Genomic DNA, 18,755 nt, shown 5'->3' with positions numbered 1-18,755 from the left:
TGAACCCCGCCTTTCGCCCGTAGTCAGCTGGGATAGGCTCCAGCTTGCCTGCGACCCTGTAGAAGGATAAAGCGGCTACAGATAATGAGATGAGATGAGACCATTATCTTGAGTACTGCAACTAAAAAATGTTACCACATCTTTGGTGTGAATATAATTTCGTTACCAGTGAAAAGTTTGGACACACCTAATTCAGTGGGGTTTTTTCTTTATTTTTATGAACTAAAAGTCACTTCATGTCTTAAAGTAATGATGGATGTCATTTCTCTGTATTTAGTTGTTCAGTTGTTGGTGTAAGAAACTCGAAACCTTTTGACAAGGCACGGCTGTTAATTGTAAAGCGTTCCAGGTGACTCCCTCATGAGGCTGGTTAGGAGAAAGACAATAGTGTACAAAACATCAAGAGAAATGCTGGATACGCTGAAGAATCTAAAATATCAAACATTTTCTTCTTGGGTTTTTAAGGTTTTTTTTGTTTGTTTGTTTACCACATCATTCCATATTGTTTCATAGGTTTGATGTTTGTATATATATATATATATATATATATATATATATATATACAGTGGTGCTTGAAAGTTTGTGAACCCTTTAGAATTTTCTATATTTCTGCATAAATATGACCTAAAACATCATCAGATTTTCACACAAGTCCTAAAAGTAGATAAAGAGAACCCGGTTAAAAAAAAATGAGACAAAAATATCATACTTGGTCATTTATTTATTGAGGAAAATGATCCAATATTACATATCTGTGAAGATACTCAGTCGTCCAGGTACATAGTAATCTGTGGTTGGTAGAAGAGAGCAACTGGACTTGCTTGAAAAGTCTTGAAGACGTTTCGCCTCTCGTCCGAAAGGCATCATCAGTTCTGTCTGTCTAATAGGGAGTATCAAGTATTTATCCTCTCATGGATCATAATAGAATCCAAATCAGAATGCTGATGGCTGCATTGAAGGTGGCTGATAGATGTAGATCTTAGCCAGAGAGGATCGTTCAATTTTGTCAGCCTGGAACGACCATCACTGAACAGAGGTGGGTGTCTATGACATCTATCAGCCACCTTCAATGCAGCCATCAGCATTCTGATTTGGATTCTATTATGATCCATGAGAGGATAAATACTTGATACTCCCTATTAGACAGACAGAACTGATGATGCCTTTCGGACGAGAGGCGAAACGTCTTCAAGACTTTTCAAGCAAGTCCAGTTGCTCTCTTCTACCAACCACAGATCCAATATTACATATCTGTGAGTGGCAAAAGTATGTGAACCTTTGCTTTCAGTATCTGGTGTGACCCCCTTGTGCAGCAATAACTGCAACTAAACATTTCCAGTAACTGTTGATCAGTCCTGCACACTGGCTTGGAGGAATTTTAGCCCGTTCCTCCGTACAGAACAGCTTCAACTCTGGGATGTTGGTGGGTTTCCTCACATGAACTGGTCGCTTAAGGTCCTTCCACAACATTTTGATTGGATTAAGGTCAGGACTTTAACTTGGACATTCCAAAACATTAGTTTTATTCTTCTTTAACCATTCTTTGGTAGAACAACTTGTGTGCTTAGGGTCGTTGTCTTGCTGCATGACCCACCTTCTCTTGAGATTCAGTTCATGGACAGATGTCCTGACATTTTCCTTTAGAATTCGCTGGTATAATTTAGATTCCATTGTTCCATCAATGATAACAAGCCATCCTGGCCCAGATGCAGCAAAACAGGCCCAAACCATGATACTACCACCACCATGTTTCACAGATGGGATAAGGTTCTTATGCTGGAATGCAGTGTTTTCCTTTCTCCAAACATAACGCTTCTCATTTACAACATAAAGTTCTATTTTGGCCTCATCCATCCACAAAACATTTTTCTAATACCCTTCTGGCTTGTCCACATGATCTTTAGCAAACTGCAGACGAGCAGCAATGTTCTTTTTGGAGAGCAGTGGCTTTCTCCTTGCAACCCTGCCATGCACACCATTATTGTTCAGTGTTCTCCTGATGGTGGACTCATGAACATTAACATTATCCAATGTGAGAGAGGCCTTCAGTTGCTTAGAAGTTACCCTGGGGTCCTTTGTGACCTCGCCAACTATTACACGCCTTGCTCTTGGAGTGATCTTTGTTGGTCGACCACTCCTGGGGAGGGTAACAATGGTCTTGAATTTCTTCCATTTATACACAATCTGTCTGACTGTGGATTGGTGGAGTCCAAACTCTTTAGAGATGGGTTTGTAACCTTTTCCAGCCTGATGAGTATCAACAACACTTTTTCTGAGGTCCTCAGAAATCTCTTTTGTTCGTGCCATGATACACTTCCACAAACATGTGTTGTAAAGATCAGGCTTTGATAGATCCCTGTTCTTTAAATAAAACAGGGTGCCCACTCACACCTGATTGTCGTCCCATTGATTGAAAGCACCTGAGTCTAATTTCACCTTCAAATTAACTGGTAATCCTAGAGGTTCACTTACTTTTGCCACTCACAGATATGTAATATTGGATCATTTTCCTCAATAAATAAATGACCAAGTATAATATTTTTGTCTCATTTGTTTAACTGGGTTCTGTTTATCTACTTTTAGGACTTGTGTGAAAATCTGATGATGTTTTAGGTCATATTTATGCAGAAATATTGAAAATTCTAAAGGGTTCACAAACTTTCAAGCACCACTGTATGTATATATATATATATATATATATATATATATATATATATATATATATATATATTCAGTATTAACTAATTAAAAATAATTCATTATCAGCTTTCATTATTCTAAACAGGCATAACGTATGCCATTTTTAATTTAATGATTCTTTCTTCATTTTGGATTTACCTTTTTTTGTCATGTGGAGATGTAGTAGTACAACCCCAATTTATTGATGTAAAACATAAATAAAAACAGAATGCAGTGTTTGCAAATCCTTTTCCACCAATATTCAACTGGGTACAAGACAAATACATGACGTTTAATGTTCAAACTAATAAACCTTTTTTTTTTTTGTAAATAGACACTCATTCTGAATTTGATGCCTGAAGCATGCTCCAAACCATTTGTGACAGGGGCATGCCTACCACCAGGTTAGACCCCCTTTTCTTTTAACAATACTCATGAAGTGTTTGGGAACTGAGGACACCAATTATTGAAGTTTTGAAAATTAAATTCTTTCCATTCCTGCTGGATACGCGATTTTAGTTACTCAATAGTTCAGGGTCTCCATTGTTGTATTTTGTGCTTCATAATGCATCACATATTTTCAACAGGAGGCAGGAAGGCCAGTTTAGCACCTGCACTCTTTTACTACAAAGCCACACTGTTGTAACGTATAGAAAGTGGCCTTGTCTTACTGGAATAAACAGGGACATTGCTGAAAAAGGTGTCACCTGGATGACAGCATATTGCCCCAAAACTACTCTGGAGGCCACAGCACACTTTTCCACTTTGCATCAGTCCACCTCAGATGAGCTCAGGCACAGAGAATTCAGCGGTATTTCTGGATGTTGTTGGTATTTGGCTCATGGTTTGCCACCTGAGGGGTCGAAGGTCATGGGTGTTCAGTGTTGGAGTTCAGCTTTGCCTCTTACATGCAGAAATTTCTCTGGAGTCTCTGAATCTTTTGATGATGTTATGTAGTGTTGATGGTGAAATCCCTAAATTCTTTGTATGTCAAGAAACGTTGTTCTTAAAAGTCGTGAACCACGCCCCACTCTTGTTTGTGAACGACTGAGCCTTTCGTGGATGCCCATTTCATGATCTTATCAGCTGTTACCAATGAACCTGTTTACCTGTAGAATATTCCAAACAGGCATTTTCTGAGCATTCCACAACTTTTCCAGTCTTTTGTTCACCAGGTCTCAACTTTTCTGGAACATGGTGCAGGCATCAAGTTTAGGATGAGTGTATATTTACAAAAAACAATAAAGTTTATCAGCTTGAACATTAAATATATTGTTGTCTTAATGTATTTTACTGAATATTGATCAAAAAGGATTTGAAAACGATTGCATTGTTTTTATTTACACGTTACACGGTGTCCCAACTTTTTTGGAATTGGCCTTGTAGTAGCAGCATGTAGCAGTCATAGCATATAACAATTTTTTTGTTTTAAAACTGATCTGGGAACAAAAACACAGGAACCAGTGGTAGTTATAGAGTGAAGTGATGCATTTACATTAATTCACAGTTATAAGCGTGATATTAATGATGTATAAACAGCTGGAGCTCAGGCGATGATGGTGATGATGATGATGATGACGACGACATGTAGGTGGTGATTAAAGGCACTGTGGTGAAAAATTTTGTTTTCTTCATATCACCTCCTGAAAATGATTATTTATCCTTATCGCTGGCCAGCAGAGTGAAACCTGAACCAGAGACAAGAAGAAAAAGGAAACAGGATCATTTGTATTATTATTATTTAATTATTATTATTGTTCTTTTTATATTCAAAAATTTGTACCATTTTCATGGATCATAATTTTTTGCCACTCAAATCCAAGCAACCATCTGAGTTTCCTTAGCAAGTGATGAGATACAACTTGGCAACCACCTGGAACACCATAAGAGCCACCTAGCAATACCCTAGCAACCACCTGGAATTCCATAACAACCACTTAGCAACCAACTGGATTAGCATAGCAACCACTGAGCATCACCATACTTTTCACCTTTACATGCTTAACTGGTACACATTTTAACATTATTAAAATCAATAACAACAAAACACTGCAATATCACGTAACTCTTTTAGCATGTGGAGAGAACTCCGTCACAGCAACATCAAAGTTTATCCCTGAACTTTAGCCTCGTAGTTATTCAGCTGAAACCTGGAAAGCAGGATGGAGGTGCCACTGATGTTGGCTTCTCAGGTCCAAGGTACAGTAATAAATATGGAACAGTAATAAGTGGGGCTGTAAACACTAACATTAAGTGCTAGGTGTGGTGTGGTGCTGTGTGGCAATGTGAGGTGTGCTGTGGTGAGGTGAGGTGAGGGGAGGCAGGGCGTGGTGTGGTGAGGTGTGTACCCTCTTTAGCAGCAGACTGCGCTGCACTCTTGGCTTTTCCGCTCAGGTCTTTCACCATGGTGTCGAGAGTTGCCTCATGCTTCAGGAAGAACGGACGAACCACTCGAGTGTAGATCAGCTGAGAACCATTCCAGGACACAGGGGCCATACACCATATCAAGAACACACACTGCACACACACACACACACACACACACACACACACACTAACCTGTGTGCTCTGTAATCACACCACACACAGATATAAAGACTGAGTGGAGTGCGTGTGGGGTGTATGGGGGTGTTAGGAGTGCATGTGGGGGTACGACGAGCATGTGAGGAGTGTGTGTAGGGTGGGGTGTGTATGGGGGGGTCAGGAGTGTGTTGGGGGTGTGTAGGGGGTGTGAGGAGTCTATAGGGGATCTGTTTCGACCTCGCTCTGACCGTCACTACGGTCTAAAAAAGGAATGATCACCTTTGTTCTGCCTATCACCGAGACCATATGTCAACAAAGTCATGTCCATGACCTCCGGAAGCAGAATGACTCACGTTAAATAAATAGCAGAGATTGCTCCCGGTTCAGTCTTTCACCTTGATCGCCTCGTACGAGACCGTAAGTAAGAGACCCATAAGGTAAGAAATCCTGATTTCTTTGCTTCACATTCCACTAATTCGTTACCTGTGCAGTACGGGTGCCTTGTGTCCCTGAGGATTGTTGTGGTTTGTGTATTTCTGAGCTACGTGCTTAGCTTAATTTGCCAGTAGGCTGTAAGCTTGTTTTTTTTAGGTATCCTTTTTGTTTACGTTATATGCGCTAGATTTCCGGGTAATCTGAGTTTGTTACCACTGTGTGCCTATACCGCTGTTCGCAGCCGTGGGCTTAGTGCGAGCCCACTAAGTGCATTCGCGCACTGGTGTGAGCCGCTGTAATACCTATGTTTTGTGGGGTTTTTTTACTGCTGTTGTCGCAGCCGGAAATCGTGTGAGCCTGTCAGACTGCTGTTACAGGCCATCTAGCGCTATATTTGTTTGAATTGTCCTATATCGCCACGGTAAGTGGATTTGTTATTTGAGTTTCATACTGTGTTTTGGTGTGCATCTGCTATTGTGTCGTGCCTTTTTTTGCTGTTCACTGGCGTACCCTGCTAGGTCCGTTTGCACGCTGTGCAGGCCTTGGCAGTATTCCCGTGCCACACCCTATACCCCTGTCTGCAGCTGGTGGGGCTAGTGTGCACCCGCTAAGTGCATTTGTGCGCTGGTGTGAGCCATCATAATACTGTGTGCTGTGTTTTTCCTGTTTCCATCAGGTGCATTCAGGTGCAGGCTGCGACAGTGCTCCTCTGCCATGCCCTATACCCCTGTTCGCAGCTGGTGGGGCTAGTGTGTGCCCGCTAAGTGCATTCGTGTGCTGGTGCGGGCCACCATTGTGATCCTGTGGCATACCCTATACCGCTGTTCACAGCTGGTGGGGCTAGGGTGCGCCTGTTAAGTGCATTCTTGCGCTGGTGCAAGCCATCATAATACTGTGTGCTGTGCATTTCCTATTTCCATCAGGTGCATTCAGGTGCAGACTGCGACAGTGCTCCTCTGTGATGCCCTCCTCTGCCACGCCCTATACCCCTGTTCGCAGCTGGTGGGGCTAGTGTGTGCCCGCTGAGTGCATTTGTGCACTGGTGCAGGCCACCATAATACCTTGGTGGACTACTCGAGGAGGACTCCAGACTTCAGACCACCTAGGCCTCTGTGTGGCTACGATGGCTTCCCACTACTGCAGGATTTGCAAGGCCTCAATGAGTTCCAGAGATGGGCACAGGGAGTGTCCAATGTGCATTGGAGCTGCTCACATGCTGGAGGACGTGGACAACCCAGCGCGGCCTGCGACCTCTCCAGGGGGGAAAGACAGCGCCGGCCAGCCAGGTGGGCGGCCATGTGCGCGAGAGCTGGAGAGAGAGGCGACACTCCCCCGACCAGCCGTCCCTCTCCAGTAAGCATGGGCATAAGCACAAACATTCACGTGACCAGCAGCGGGAGTCCCCCCACAGGCCTGCCCAAAGAGAGGCACCCAGACCTGCTAAGCGCCCTGCCTCAGCTACGGTGATGCAGAGTGGTAAAGCGGAGTCACTCCAGATCCTCTCGATTCTCCAGGCTCTGTAACAGAGGATGGACAGGCTGGAAGGTCACCAGGGCTCGTCATCTACTTCCCTGCCCCTGGGCCAGGGGGGTACCCTCTCATCCAGGCCTGAGAGCTATGATGAGGAGGATGGGCGGGGTGATGTGGATGTGCTATCCCCCTATGCTCCCCACACAGGGACGGCCTCAGGGAAGACCTGCATTCTGGCTCTGCAGAGCCGGCTGATGGCTCCACGGGGACGGAAGAGGCCCCTGTCAGCTCCCTGGTGTCACGGGTGCTGAGCGCTGCCAAGGTCCTGGGCCTTCAAGCGCCTGCACCTGCCCCAGCTCCTTTGGGAGGAGTTTGGGAAGGCACCTCTCGCGCTACCCCACCACCTCCTATACCTGTGGCGGATGATTATGCAGCAATGCTCAAGTCAACATGGGGTAAGTTGTTGCAACGCCCCTGGTTTCATGCAGGCTGCTGCCAGCTGGCAACAGCTGGTTACCCGGTTGAGACCAGACTGGGGGACATGCCACCAGTTGAGCCATCAATGGCCGCATTGACATCCCTGGGCCTTGCCTGCGTATCCCCCAATCCACATTGCCCTCATAAGGAGTGCGCCAAGGTGGACCACCTGGCCACTAGCTCTTTTAATGCATCGGCACGAGTGGCCCGAATGGGTAACGCTCTAGCCATCACCCTGGCGGCTCTATGGAAGACACTGAGCCCAGACGATCAGGATGCCAGGGCCCTGGTGGATGCAGCTCTTTCTCTCACTCCCAGCTGACACAAGACGTGGAGGATGCTATGGCCTCTGTGGTGCTGTGCCACAGACAGGTTTGGCTGGTGCAAACCTCCCTGCCGGAAGCCATCAAGCAGGAGCTGCTGAGCCTCCCCGGGGCACCTGGGCATGTCTTTCACCCAGGATTCCAGGAGGTGCTTGATCGCACTGAGCGCACTGTGGCATCTAGGGAAGCTGTCCAGTGTGTGTGCAGTAAGTTGGCTTCAACTGCCAACCGGGCACCTATGGGTAGGTATAGGCTGCGGCAGCCCACCCGGCCTCCGCCGGTGGGCAACGACCCGGTGGCCGCACGGGACTGGCGATTTCATGCACCCGACTGAAGTACGGCCCCAAATCCCCGACCCAGAGGAAGAAGAGGACTGCAGCGGGGCACAGGCAGGGGTGCAGGCCACGGCAGCAGTCCTGCATAGGAGTCTTGGGTCACCCGTCGATTGTCCTTCCCAGCTGTCATGGACCTCCTGGGAGAGGATTGTGCCAGACCCTTGGGTCGTGGCTACAGTGGCTCGCGGCTACCTATTGCAATTTTGACAGCGACCGCCTACGTTTTCAGGGGTCAGGGTAACATTCCGACCCAAGGTCATTTCCCGATCCCTCCCCGTCTCTTTCCCGCTCATTTCCTGTCTCTACACTGTCCTATCCAATAAAGGTGGAAAAAGCCCCCCCAAAAAAAGTTTTATCGGTTTTGATGTCTGTACTCATCAAGGAGGTTCAAGAGTTACTTCTAAAAGGGGCCATCTCAGAAGTACCGCCCAGCGCACAGCTCACTGGGTTCTACTCCAAATATTTTATTGTTCCCAAAAAAGACGGCGGTCATCAGCCTGTTCTCGACCTCAGGCCCTTGAACTGATATCTCAAGGTGCTGCCTTTCAAGATGGTCCACACAAGAGTGGTGATGCAGTCCATCTGGCAGGAGGACTGGTTCACATCTCTGGACCTAAAGGACACGTATTTCCACGTCCCAATCTGCCCAGAACACAGGCCCTTCCTGCGCTTTGCCTCCCAGGGCAGGGTGTTCCAGTTCCAGGTCCTTCCTTTTGGCCTTTCCCTGGCCCCAAGGGTTTTTAACTCACGTGGTGTCAGCCGCGCTGTCCCCCCTCCAGGCTCGAGGTCTGAAAATCCTACCCTACCTGGACGATTGGCTCATCTGCACCCCCTCCCGAGAGCAGGTAGTGCGCAACACAGACACAGTTCTGGGAAACATGCAATCCTTGGGCTTCATGGTCAACCACAAGAAGAGCAACCTGCAACCCCGCCAACAGGTGGAATTCCTTGGCATCTTCCTCGACTCAGTCAGCATGACTGCGTCTCTCACTCCACAGAGAATGGATAGCTTGATCGAAATACTGAAGTATTTCCACTTGGGCAGTCTTGTTACGGCTCACAGAGTCCAGAAGCTGCTGGGTTTGATGGCCGCAGCAGCAGCAGTAATTCCTCTTGGCCTGCTGAGGACACACCCCCTGCAGTGCTGGTTCAATGCTTTCCATCCAAAAGATGACAGGCAGGTGAGGCTGCATGTGTCTCGGGCTTGCATCCAAGCTCTACATCCTTAGAGGCAACCCCCGTGGATGTTGGAGCATATAAATGTCCTCAAACTGAAGGCCATCCATCTCACTCTTCGAAGATTCCTGCCGGTGTTGCAATACTAACATGTTCTTGTGAGAAAAGACAGCACCTCGGCAGTGTATCATGTGAATCACCAAGGGGGCACGAGGTCCCGGCGGTGCCTCCAGGTGGCGGAGGAGTTGCTGACATGGGCATGGCCACGACTCTCTTCATGGAGGGCAGTGCACATCCCGAGTGTGAAGAACAGACCGGCCGACATTCTCTCCAGGACGGGGACACTCCCGGGAGAATGGAGACTGAACATGGACATCATCAGCCAGATCTGGATGCGGTACGGTGTTGCACAAGTGGATCTCTTTGCGTCAGCAGAGACAACACACTGCCCGGAATGGTACTCCCTTACCATGCAGAGCGGATCTTCTGTCACAGGCGGATCTGGTATCCGAAACCAGGTGCCGTACGTCTATGGGTTTGGCCCCTGCAGAGTCCATCACTGAGCGGCTAGACGAGTCTGTTCAAGAGACACTCAATAACACCAGGGCTCCATCTACTAGAGCTTGCTATGCACTCAGATGGAGGATCTTTTCAGACTTTTCAGGCATGGGTCTTGAGCCAGGAGCTTGCCCTGTGCCACGTTTTACGCTTCTTGCAGTCCCATTTGGATTACGGCAAGGCAGTCAGTACAATAAAGGTCTATGCTTCTGCCATTTCAGCCTTTCACCAGGGCGCAGACAACAAACCCCTGGGTAGGCATCCTTTGTTTGGCCAGTTCTTAAAGGGAGCCCACCGGTTACGTCCAGGTCACACCTTGCGGGCGCCAAGCTGGGATCTGCCCACAGTCTTAACATCGCTCACTGAAGGTCCATATGAGCCTATTTCAGACACAGATTTGTGATCTTTGTCCCTGAAGACTGCTTTTCTCTTGGCACTCTGTTCAGCAAAGCGGGTCGGAGAGCTGTGTGCTCTCTCCATTAGCGACGATTGTCTAAGGTGGCAGGCAGGAGGCACTGGCGTGTCGCTTTGGCCAAATCCAGCTTTTCTGCCAGAGGTTCTTAATCAGCAGTCCATCAACCAGGTTCTGGAGGTGTCCCAATTCCAGCCTTCCTCTGCCTCGCAGGCAGAGCAGGACAAGTTGCTCACTTTGTGCCCAGTCAGGGCCTTGAGGGCTTACCTGGCCCATACACAGTCCTTGAGGAGAACGCACGCTCAACTTTTTGTCTGTTATGGGGCAGCAAAGCGCGGGCTGCCACTTTCCAAACAGAGGCTGTCTCATTGGCTGGTGGAAGTTATTTCCCACACTTACAGGGCTCAGGGGATACCGGTCCCTTCGGGTATGAGGGCTCACTCTACCAGAAGTGTAGCTATGTCTTGGGCTGCCCTTAGGGGTGTGACAGCAGGCGAGATCTGTGCAGCGCCTTCATGGGCTACGCCATGCACTTTTACCAGATTTTACAGGGTACGTAACTCGCCCAGCTCCGGTCGGCGACGCCACCCTCATGTCTGTGACCGAGCGAGGTTCTAATGATTAATTCTGGGTTCCTCACTACTCTTTTGGTATGTGTCATCCCTTTTTTAGACCGTAGTGACGGTCAGAGCGAGGTCGAAACAGATCGTAAGTTACGAAGGTAACTATGGATCTGTGAGACCGAGGGATGACCGTCACTATCCTTGTCGCTTGGACCATCCTGAGGCACTCAAGGTAGGAGACTGAACCGGGAGCAATCTCTGCTATTTATAACGCGAGTCGTTCTGCTTCTGGAGGTCATGGACATGACTTTGTTGACATATGGTCTCATTCCTTTTTTAGACCGTAGTGATGGTCATCCCTCGGTCTCACAGATCCATAGTTACCTTCGTAACTTACGGTGTCAGGAGTGTGTAGGGGGTGTGAGGAGTTTGTGAGGAGTGTGCGGGGGTGAGGAGTGTGTATGGGGTGTCAGGAGTGTGTTGGGGTGGGTGGGGAGGATGTACGGGGTGTCAGGAGTGTGTGAGGAGTGTGTGTGGGGGTATGAGGAGTGTGTTGGGGGTGTGAGGAGTGTGTGTGAGAACCTTTCCAGCATAATAAAATGGAAACCAGAAGAGAAAAATGTCGGAGAAAAATTCGGCCACGCTGAAGAGACCATACACCACCCAGTACGTTAACCACTGTGTGTCGTCCTCTTTATTCCTGCTCTCAATTGCTTTCACACTGCACACACACACACACACACACACACAGAGTGAAAAGTTAATCAGCATCAAGTTAGGATTCAGACTTTCTCTATCCTACTCTTGGAATCATGGCAAAGAGTGTGGTGTGTGTGTGTGTGCGTGTAAAGTGAAACACACATCATACTTACGAAGCGTAGGCAGGGTAGGCAAATCCAATCAGGTTGCAGAGAAGAGATGCACCGTAACCGAATAACAGGTACAGAGTGATGATGCACAGTGCACCTACACACACACACACACACACACACACAATGAGGACGTGTCAGGAACAATAAGATCCTTAAAACCACTAAAACACACTCTAAGTCAAACACACACACACACACACACACACACACACACACACACACACCAAACATGAACATGATCTGGAAAAACATACAGTCAGCACTTTGGCTATCGGGAGGACAGGAGGGTGTTTCCTCATGGCTCTACAGCAGTGTGAGAGATTCCTGTACAACATACAGAAAGCTGTGTGTGTGTGTGTGTGTGTGTGTGTGTGTGTGTGTGTGTGTGTGTGTGTAAACACATATGCCAGTACAGAAAGAGACCAAACAGGACTGGCAATAGATTTTGTGTGTGTGTGTGCAGGGTTATTTGTGTAGGGAAATGAGGACCAGCTGCACTTCATTAAACTGATCCACTAAGTTCAGCTCTGTTCTGCTGTGTTCATGTTAAAGTTTGTGTTTTTATTAAACAGAGAAAATTAAGTTTTCCAGAAAGAATTCTTACAAACTCGCTCCGATTTTTCTCTGATCAACACAACAAATGGCCAAATACAGAGAACTGTTCCACTTGATTTGCCGTGAGGAATAAAAGGGAGTGTGTGTTTGTGTGTGTGGTTTACTGCCATCATGTCATGTTGCGGTTATCGTGGTTATTAAGTGTGTTTATTCAACGCAGGCATACTGATGGATTCCACAGCTAGCAGTTCGCTAAACCATTATTCAGCATCATCTACTTGTTTGTTTGTTTTCAGGCAGAGCGCTAAAACACAACAAGCTCAGTCAATTTCTCCTCGATGAGGTTCATCATCGTCATCATCATGCTGGAAGAGCTAAATTCAAAAATGTTAGCTGGTGTCGGCACTCAATAGTTCAGCTAGCACACAAAATAACTAACAAACGTAAATAAAAATGTTAACAAACATCTGTACTTTGAATTTATCAGTGTTTTTTTACATCGCATTTTTCAGACTTTTAGGTTTGTTCTGTAAATATGACTTCGTCAGAAACTCGAAAAGCTTGAGTTAAAAAAAAAAATCCTTTGCTGGAGCGTTGTTGATATTCACTCTCTCACTTTTCGTCCTGTTAGCCAACGCTAGCACTGAACGTAGCTCGATACAAGGAGGATTGAATTTCATTTTAACGGGTAGAAATCGTGTACAAGAATATGTTGAGTTTCTCAAACTGTGCTGCATGACATCACCAGCATTCTGCATCGTGATTGGAAGATGATTGTGTATATGTTTTGGTGTATATTTAACACAGTGCTTAAGTGTGTGTGTGTGTGTGTGTGTGTGTGTGTGTGTGTGTGTGTATATACACTGTATATATGATTGAAACACACACTCAGCATCTCCTGAGCGGTTCAGATACTTGAGGATGGTGTTATAAATAACCTGGAAAGCAGCTGAGAGACGAGAAATTCAAACCAACAAGATGAGAAAGGCTAGGACAAGGATGAAGGTGTGTCCACACACACACACACACACACACACACACACACACACATCCTACAGACGTGTTTAAAAAAAGCTGGGAGCTTTTGGTGACATCATCAGGACTCTCCTTTCCAGAACACGGCAGTTAGATCGGGTGATTTGTTTAAATTTGTGTCTTGGCTCATTTTTGAACACCACAGTACTAACGGATGAGCAGCGCGCTGTTATAAGAAGGTGTTGATTAATTCTCTTGAACAGCAGCTCTGACAGTGGTGCAGGTTTATATTAATGTGTTATGGTTTCTAGAGTAAAAAAGGTGAGCTCATAAACGAAGGGTGTAGTGTGTGTAAGGTTTCTGGAAGGAGTCTCCAGTGTGAGCGCTGTGGAAGTCAGAGGGGAAGCTGGAAGTTCTTCAGGACAGACGAGTTTACAGTTCTGTACAGTTTCTCAGGAACATGATGGAATGAGCAGAGGGTTTTTTGTCTTATTAACTTGAAGGGGAGGGAGAGAGAGACCGCACCAAGGGTTGGCCTAGTGGCGAGCATGTCCGCTTCTCAATTGGGAGATCGTGAGTTCTACTCACGGTCGGGTCATACCAAAGACCATCATAAAAATGGCGCCTACTGCTGTCTGGTGAGGCATGCTGCAATACAGATGCGAGTGGGGAGTCAAACTCTCGCGGTTACCAGAGAACCGTAACCCTAGTTATGTAATAGGTGAGAGGCTGAGGGCTACAGAAACGGAGGTCAGTGCCGTCCTATGCAGGCACGTAGCTAGGATTTTTCAAAGTGGGGGGTCACACACTGACTGGCAGCCTGAGTGCATTCATCTCATCTCATTATCTGTAGCCGCTTTATCCTGTTCTACAGGGTCGCAGGCAAGCTGGGTCCTATCCCAGCTGACTACGGGCGAAAGGCGGGGTACACCCTGGACAAGTCGCCAGGTCATCACAGGGCTGACACATAGACACAGACAACCATTCACACTCACATTCACACCTACGCTCAATTTAGAGTCACCAGTTAACCTAACCTGCATGTCTTTGGACTGTGGGGGAAACCGGAGCACCCGGAGGAAACCCACGCGGACACGGGGAGAACATGCAAACTCCGCACAGAAAGGCCCTCGCCGGCCACGGGGCTCGAACCCAGGACCTTCTTGCTGTGAGGCGACAGCGCTAACCACTTCACCACTGTGCCGCCTGAGTGCATTATGTAACAAAAATCAATTACCATTGCTAGATTTCGGTAGCTTAGAAACTGGCTCTTCCATTATTGCTGTTTCTTCCACATGTTCTTGATGTTGTGTTCTAGAAACGCCACACTAAAACTTAGCTTCAAAGCCACAAAATGCAACTTTGATGGAGAAAAAGATAAAATAAATTGCTTACCTCTCTTCACGTCGAAAGAAGGAGGAAAGTTTCGCTTGTTCTGACACGGTGAATTATTAACACAAGCGGAAATACTCGTAATTCGCAACTAAAAAGACTGCAGCTACACTGGCAGCTTGACCGTGCTTTCTAGTCCGATCGTGCTGCGCTTGCGCAGAACCGGGTTTTCGCGCCCAAACCACAGGAAGTCCATACGAGGTTATAGAAACCCTAATGAGGCTGAGGTGACAATCTAGTTTTAAAAAAAATGTTAAAAAAATTACAGCGAGTGCTTTTCTAATATTCTTATGCAGCTATTGAAAAAATGTATGATCTGACAGGGGGGTATCACGGGCACCCCAGGATCCCCCAGCTACGCCCCTGCCTATGCGGCACATGGTGTGGAAAGGACTTTGGATGAATTCATTGAAAAACAAAATCTCTTGACCGACCATCAATATGGCTTTAGAACAAATCGATCTACTACCATGGCAGTTATGAATCTAACAGAACAGATATCAACAGCAATAAACAAAAAGGAATTTACACTCGAAGTGTTCATTGATTTAAAAAAAAGCACTTGATACAATTGATCATAAACGACTTATGGACAAACTTGAAAGATATGGTATCAGAGAAATGGCCTACAAATGGATTAATAATTATTTCGAAAACAGAAAACAGTACGTACAATTAAATAATGTGAAATCAGATTTTATGAATATAACTTGTGGAGTGCCTCAAGGTTCAGTCTTGTGACCCAAGTTATTTATATTATATATAAATGATATTGTGAACATATCAAGGGTTTTAAATTTTGTTTTGTTTGCTGATAACACAAACGTATTTTGTTCCGGGAAAGACTTGCACTACGTTCACACTGCAGGCTGAAGTGACTCAAATCCGATTTTTTCGCCCATATGTGGCCTGTATCCGATCTTTTATTGACAACATGAACGACACAGATCCAATTTTTTCAAATCCGACCCAGGCCGTTTGGATATGTGGTCCTAATTCCGATTCCTATCCGATCTTTTCATATGCGACTTCAGTCTGAACCGCCAGGTCGCATTCATCCGACTTACACGTCATCAACAAGCCACAAACGTCACTATTCTGCGCTGAAGTAGGCGGCGGGTCTCTCAAAAAAAGTTACAACAACATGGCGCATGACATCAATGCGACTCCGCACCCACACGTTCCTTTGAACGGAGGTTGCAGTCACTACCCCGCAGAACGCCTGAGCCAAAACCCTTGCCCTCTTCCTTCCCAACCTCCTCCTTAACATCAGGCTATTGTGCATGTTCTGGCTCTGTCGCAACAACAACTGCATCATCGCCAGGTACTCCATGCTGGCTACTGTCATACACAGGAAACTTTAGGTTACTTCCATAAACACTGGCCATGCTCACTGCGTGTGACGTCGTCGTATCCTGCAATGCGCATGCGGAACACTTTTAGGTCGCTTTTCGTTCATACTGAGGATCACATACAAGTCGCATATATTTGTTAATGTGAACGACCTCACAAAAAAATCGGATTTCACAAAAAAAATTGGAATTGAGCATTAAGCCTTGCAGTGTGAATGTAGTGTTGGAGAAACTGCTGGAAACAGTACAACAAGAATTACTAACTTTGAAAAGATGGTTTGAATAAGTTATCACTAAATCTAAATAAAACAAAATGTATAATTTTTGGAAATTGTAAAATTAACTGTCCAGTACACATTTTAATAGAGAATATAGAAATAGAACGTGTATATGATAAATTCCTAGGTGTACTTCTTGATCACCAGCTCTGCTGGAAGGCACATGTTAAACATGTAAAAACAAAAATGTCCAAGTCTATTGCAATACTTCATAAAACTAAACACATTCTAAGCCAAAAATCATTGCATGCACTTTATAATTCTCTGCTTGTTCCATACATAACTTATTGTGTGGAGGTCTGGGGAAATGCATGTAAAACAACCACAAACCCAATCTTCATATTGCAGAAAAGAGCTATTAGGCTCATACACAACGTATGTTATAGTGAACCAACCATCAATTGTTTATAAACTTGAATGGCCTTAAATTTTGTGATTTTGTAGATTACAAAATTGCTCAATTTATGTTTAAAACTATCCCTGACTGTATTCAGAGGTTCTTTCAAATCAGAGAGAGTCATTATGAATTGAGAGGAACTCATATGTTTGTTAAAACAAAGTTCAGAACAAATGTGAAACAGAGGCGTAGATCTATAACAGGAGTTAATTTATGGAATAGTCTTGAAAATGAAATTAAACTGTGTAACACATGTAAAGGCTTTAAAAAAGCATATAGTCATAAGATTATCAGTAAATACAAAACCGAGATATGAAATACGTTTGGAAAAAAATGGTTTGATTTAAATGTGATCCAGCTACTTGATATGTAACGCTACAGAATACGAAAACGTCAAAATTAACATGTATGTTTTGGTGTTCATTTGAAATTGAAAGATGTAAAATTGTATTGAACAAAATGTAACAGATACTAATTGTTACTATTATAATTGTATTTATTTTTCCCTTTTTGTTTCTTTCCTTAATTCCTTTGGCATAAAAAAAGGAAAAGACAAGTCTTTAATTTATGAAATGTGATAAGGGTCGGGTACGCAATAAGCTTTTGCTTCAGTCTAATCCTTTTCGGTCTTTCTTGCGGATATGTACTGTGTGTAACCAGTGTGTATGTTACTGAAAGTTGAAATGACCGAAATAAATAATTAAATCTAAACCTAAATCTGACTTTGAAACTCGAAGAGGGAACGAGCGTTTATCGCTGCTAGAACATCAGTGAGAACGGGAACTCGGTTATTTCCTCAACCTTAAATGTAACAAAATCTATTATTGGGTCATTCTGGAAAGAAAATTGTAATTGTTGGTAAATTGTGGTGTTAGAGGAAGACATCCTGCTCTCTCTCTCTCACTGTTCTATGTTCACTCTGCACTCAGGTGTGTGTGATCCAGGTGAATGTATAGTTAAGGAAGTTAAAGTTCAGTGTGTGTGTGTGTGTGTGTACCTGAGGCGATGTAGTGTTTGTGGATGCCGGTGCGCCGCTCGAGCTCCGTTAAAGAGTCCGTCAGCAGGTTCTTCTCCGTTAAAAACGCCTCCGATCGCTCTGTCACTGCGGCCCACATGGTGGGGAAGAGGAGCGCGATACTGTGTGTTAAAGTGTGTGTTAAAGTGTGTGTTGAAGTGTGTGTTAAAGTGTGCGTGTTAAAGTGTGTGTTGAAGTGTGTGTTAAAGTGTGCGTGTTGAAGTGTGTGTTAAAGTGTGCGTGTTAAAGTGTGTTGAAGTGTGTGTTAAAGTGTGCGTGTTGAAGTGTGTGTTAAAGTGTGCGTGTTAAAGTGTGTGTTAAAGTGTGCGTGTTAAAGTGTGTGTTGAAGTGTGTGTTAAAGTGTGCGTGTTGAAGTGTGTGTTAAAGTGACTGTGCAGCGGCTCCTCACACACTCCCCTCCCCCACCCGCTCCTCCCCCCACAGACCGACAGGTGCACGCGCGCGTGACGTAGAAACCCGATAACCCTGCCAGCCAATCAGAGAGCAGGATTCCTCAACATGTCACGTGTGTGACTCTGCAGCCGACTGCGGTTAGTAAATGTGATATTTTGCTATTAATTATTAATAATCTGATCAACCCGCCTTTAATTATTCATCCTTTCCCTCTTTAACTCCTCAGCCTCCCCTCGAACCTGCACACATGGGGAGAGAACACACAACCTTCCTTTCGGCCTGGCCATCACCATCACACTGGGGCTGTGAGAAATCACAAGACCGTTTCCATTTGTTTGGCATTTTATTTGAAATAAACACCACATTACAGTCTGACTGTAAATCTTCCAAAATGGCGATTCAAAAACAAACTGAACACGTACAATAAATATAAACACGTGCGCGCGAGGAAACACTGCACAGCACCACCTAGAGGCCAGAGCGGGCAATTACACTCATCACTCACACCGGCTTCTGACCCAACACCAGAACACTAATCATCTTCAGCACATCCA

General features: G+C 45.4%; 1 protein-coding gene across 3 annotated transcripts; it reads right to left on the bottom strand.

The window, feature by feature from the left end:
• Nucleotides 1-4,146: 4,146 nt before the first annotated feature.
• zgc:101744 (Receptor expression-enhancing protein 6-like) lies at nucleotides 4,147-18,199 on the bottom strand. Of its 3 annotated transcripts, XR_009655212.1 has the most exons (6): nucleotides 17,770-18,199; nucleotides 11,824-11,917; nucleotides 11,534-11,672; nucleotides 5,028-5,196; nucleotides 4,746-4,829; nucleotides 4,465-4,595 (listed from the first exon to the last, which is right to left on the bottom strand). XR_009655212.1 is itself a non-coding variant. In XM_060927543.1 (5 exons), the coding sequence occupies exons 1-5, from the start codon at nucleotides 17,885-17,887 to the stop codon at nucleotides 4,333-4,335; spliced, it is 555 nt and encodes a 184-aa protein (XP_060783526.1). In that variant the 5' UTR covers nucleotides 17,888-18,199; the 3' UTR covers nucleotides 4,147-4,332. The 3 variants fall into 3 exon arrangements, 2 of the variants coding, with proteins under 2 accessions (XP_060783526.1, XP_060783540.1); XM_060927543.1 differs by lacking the exons at nucleotides 4,465-4,595; nucleotides 4,746-4,829 and adding an exon at nucleotides 4,147-4,367; XM_060927557.1 differs by having other exon boundaries at nucleotides 4,456-4,829.
• Nucleotides 18,200-18,755: the final 556 nt, after the last annotated feature.

The sequence above is a fragment of the Neoarius graeffei genome, chromosome 1, assembly GCF_027579695.1.
Source record: "Neoarius graeffei isolate fNeoGra1 chromosome 1, fNeoGra1.pri, whole genome shotgun sequence".
NCBI classification, from domain to species: Eukaryota; Metazoa; Chordata; class Actinopteri; order Siluriformes; family Ariidae; genus Neoarius; species Neoarius graeffei.
This window is presented reverse-complemented; position numbering and strand designations above follow the sequence as displayed.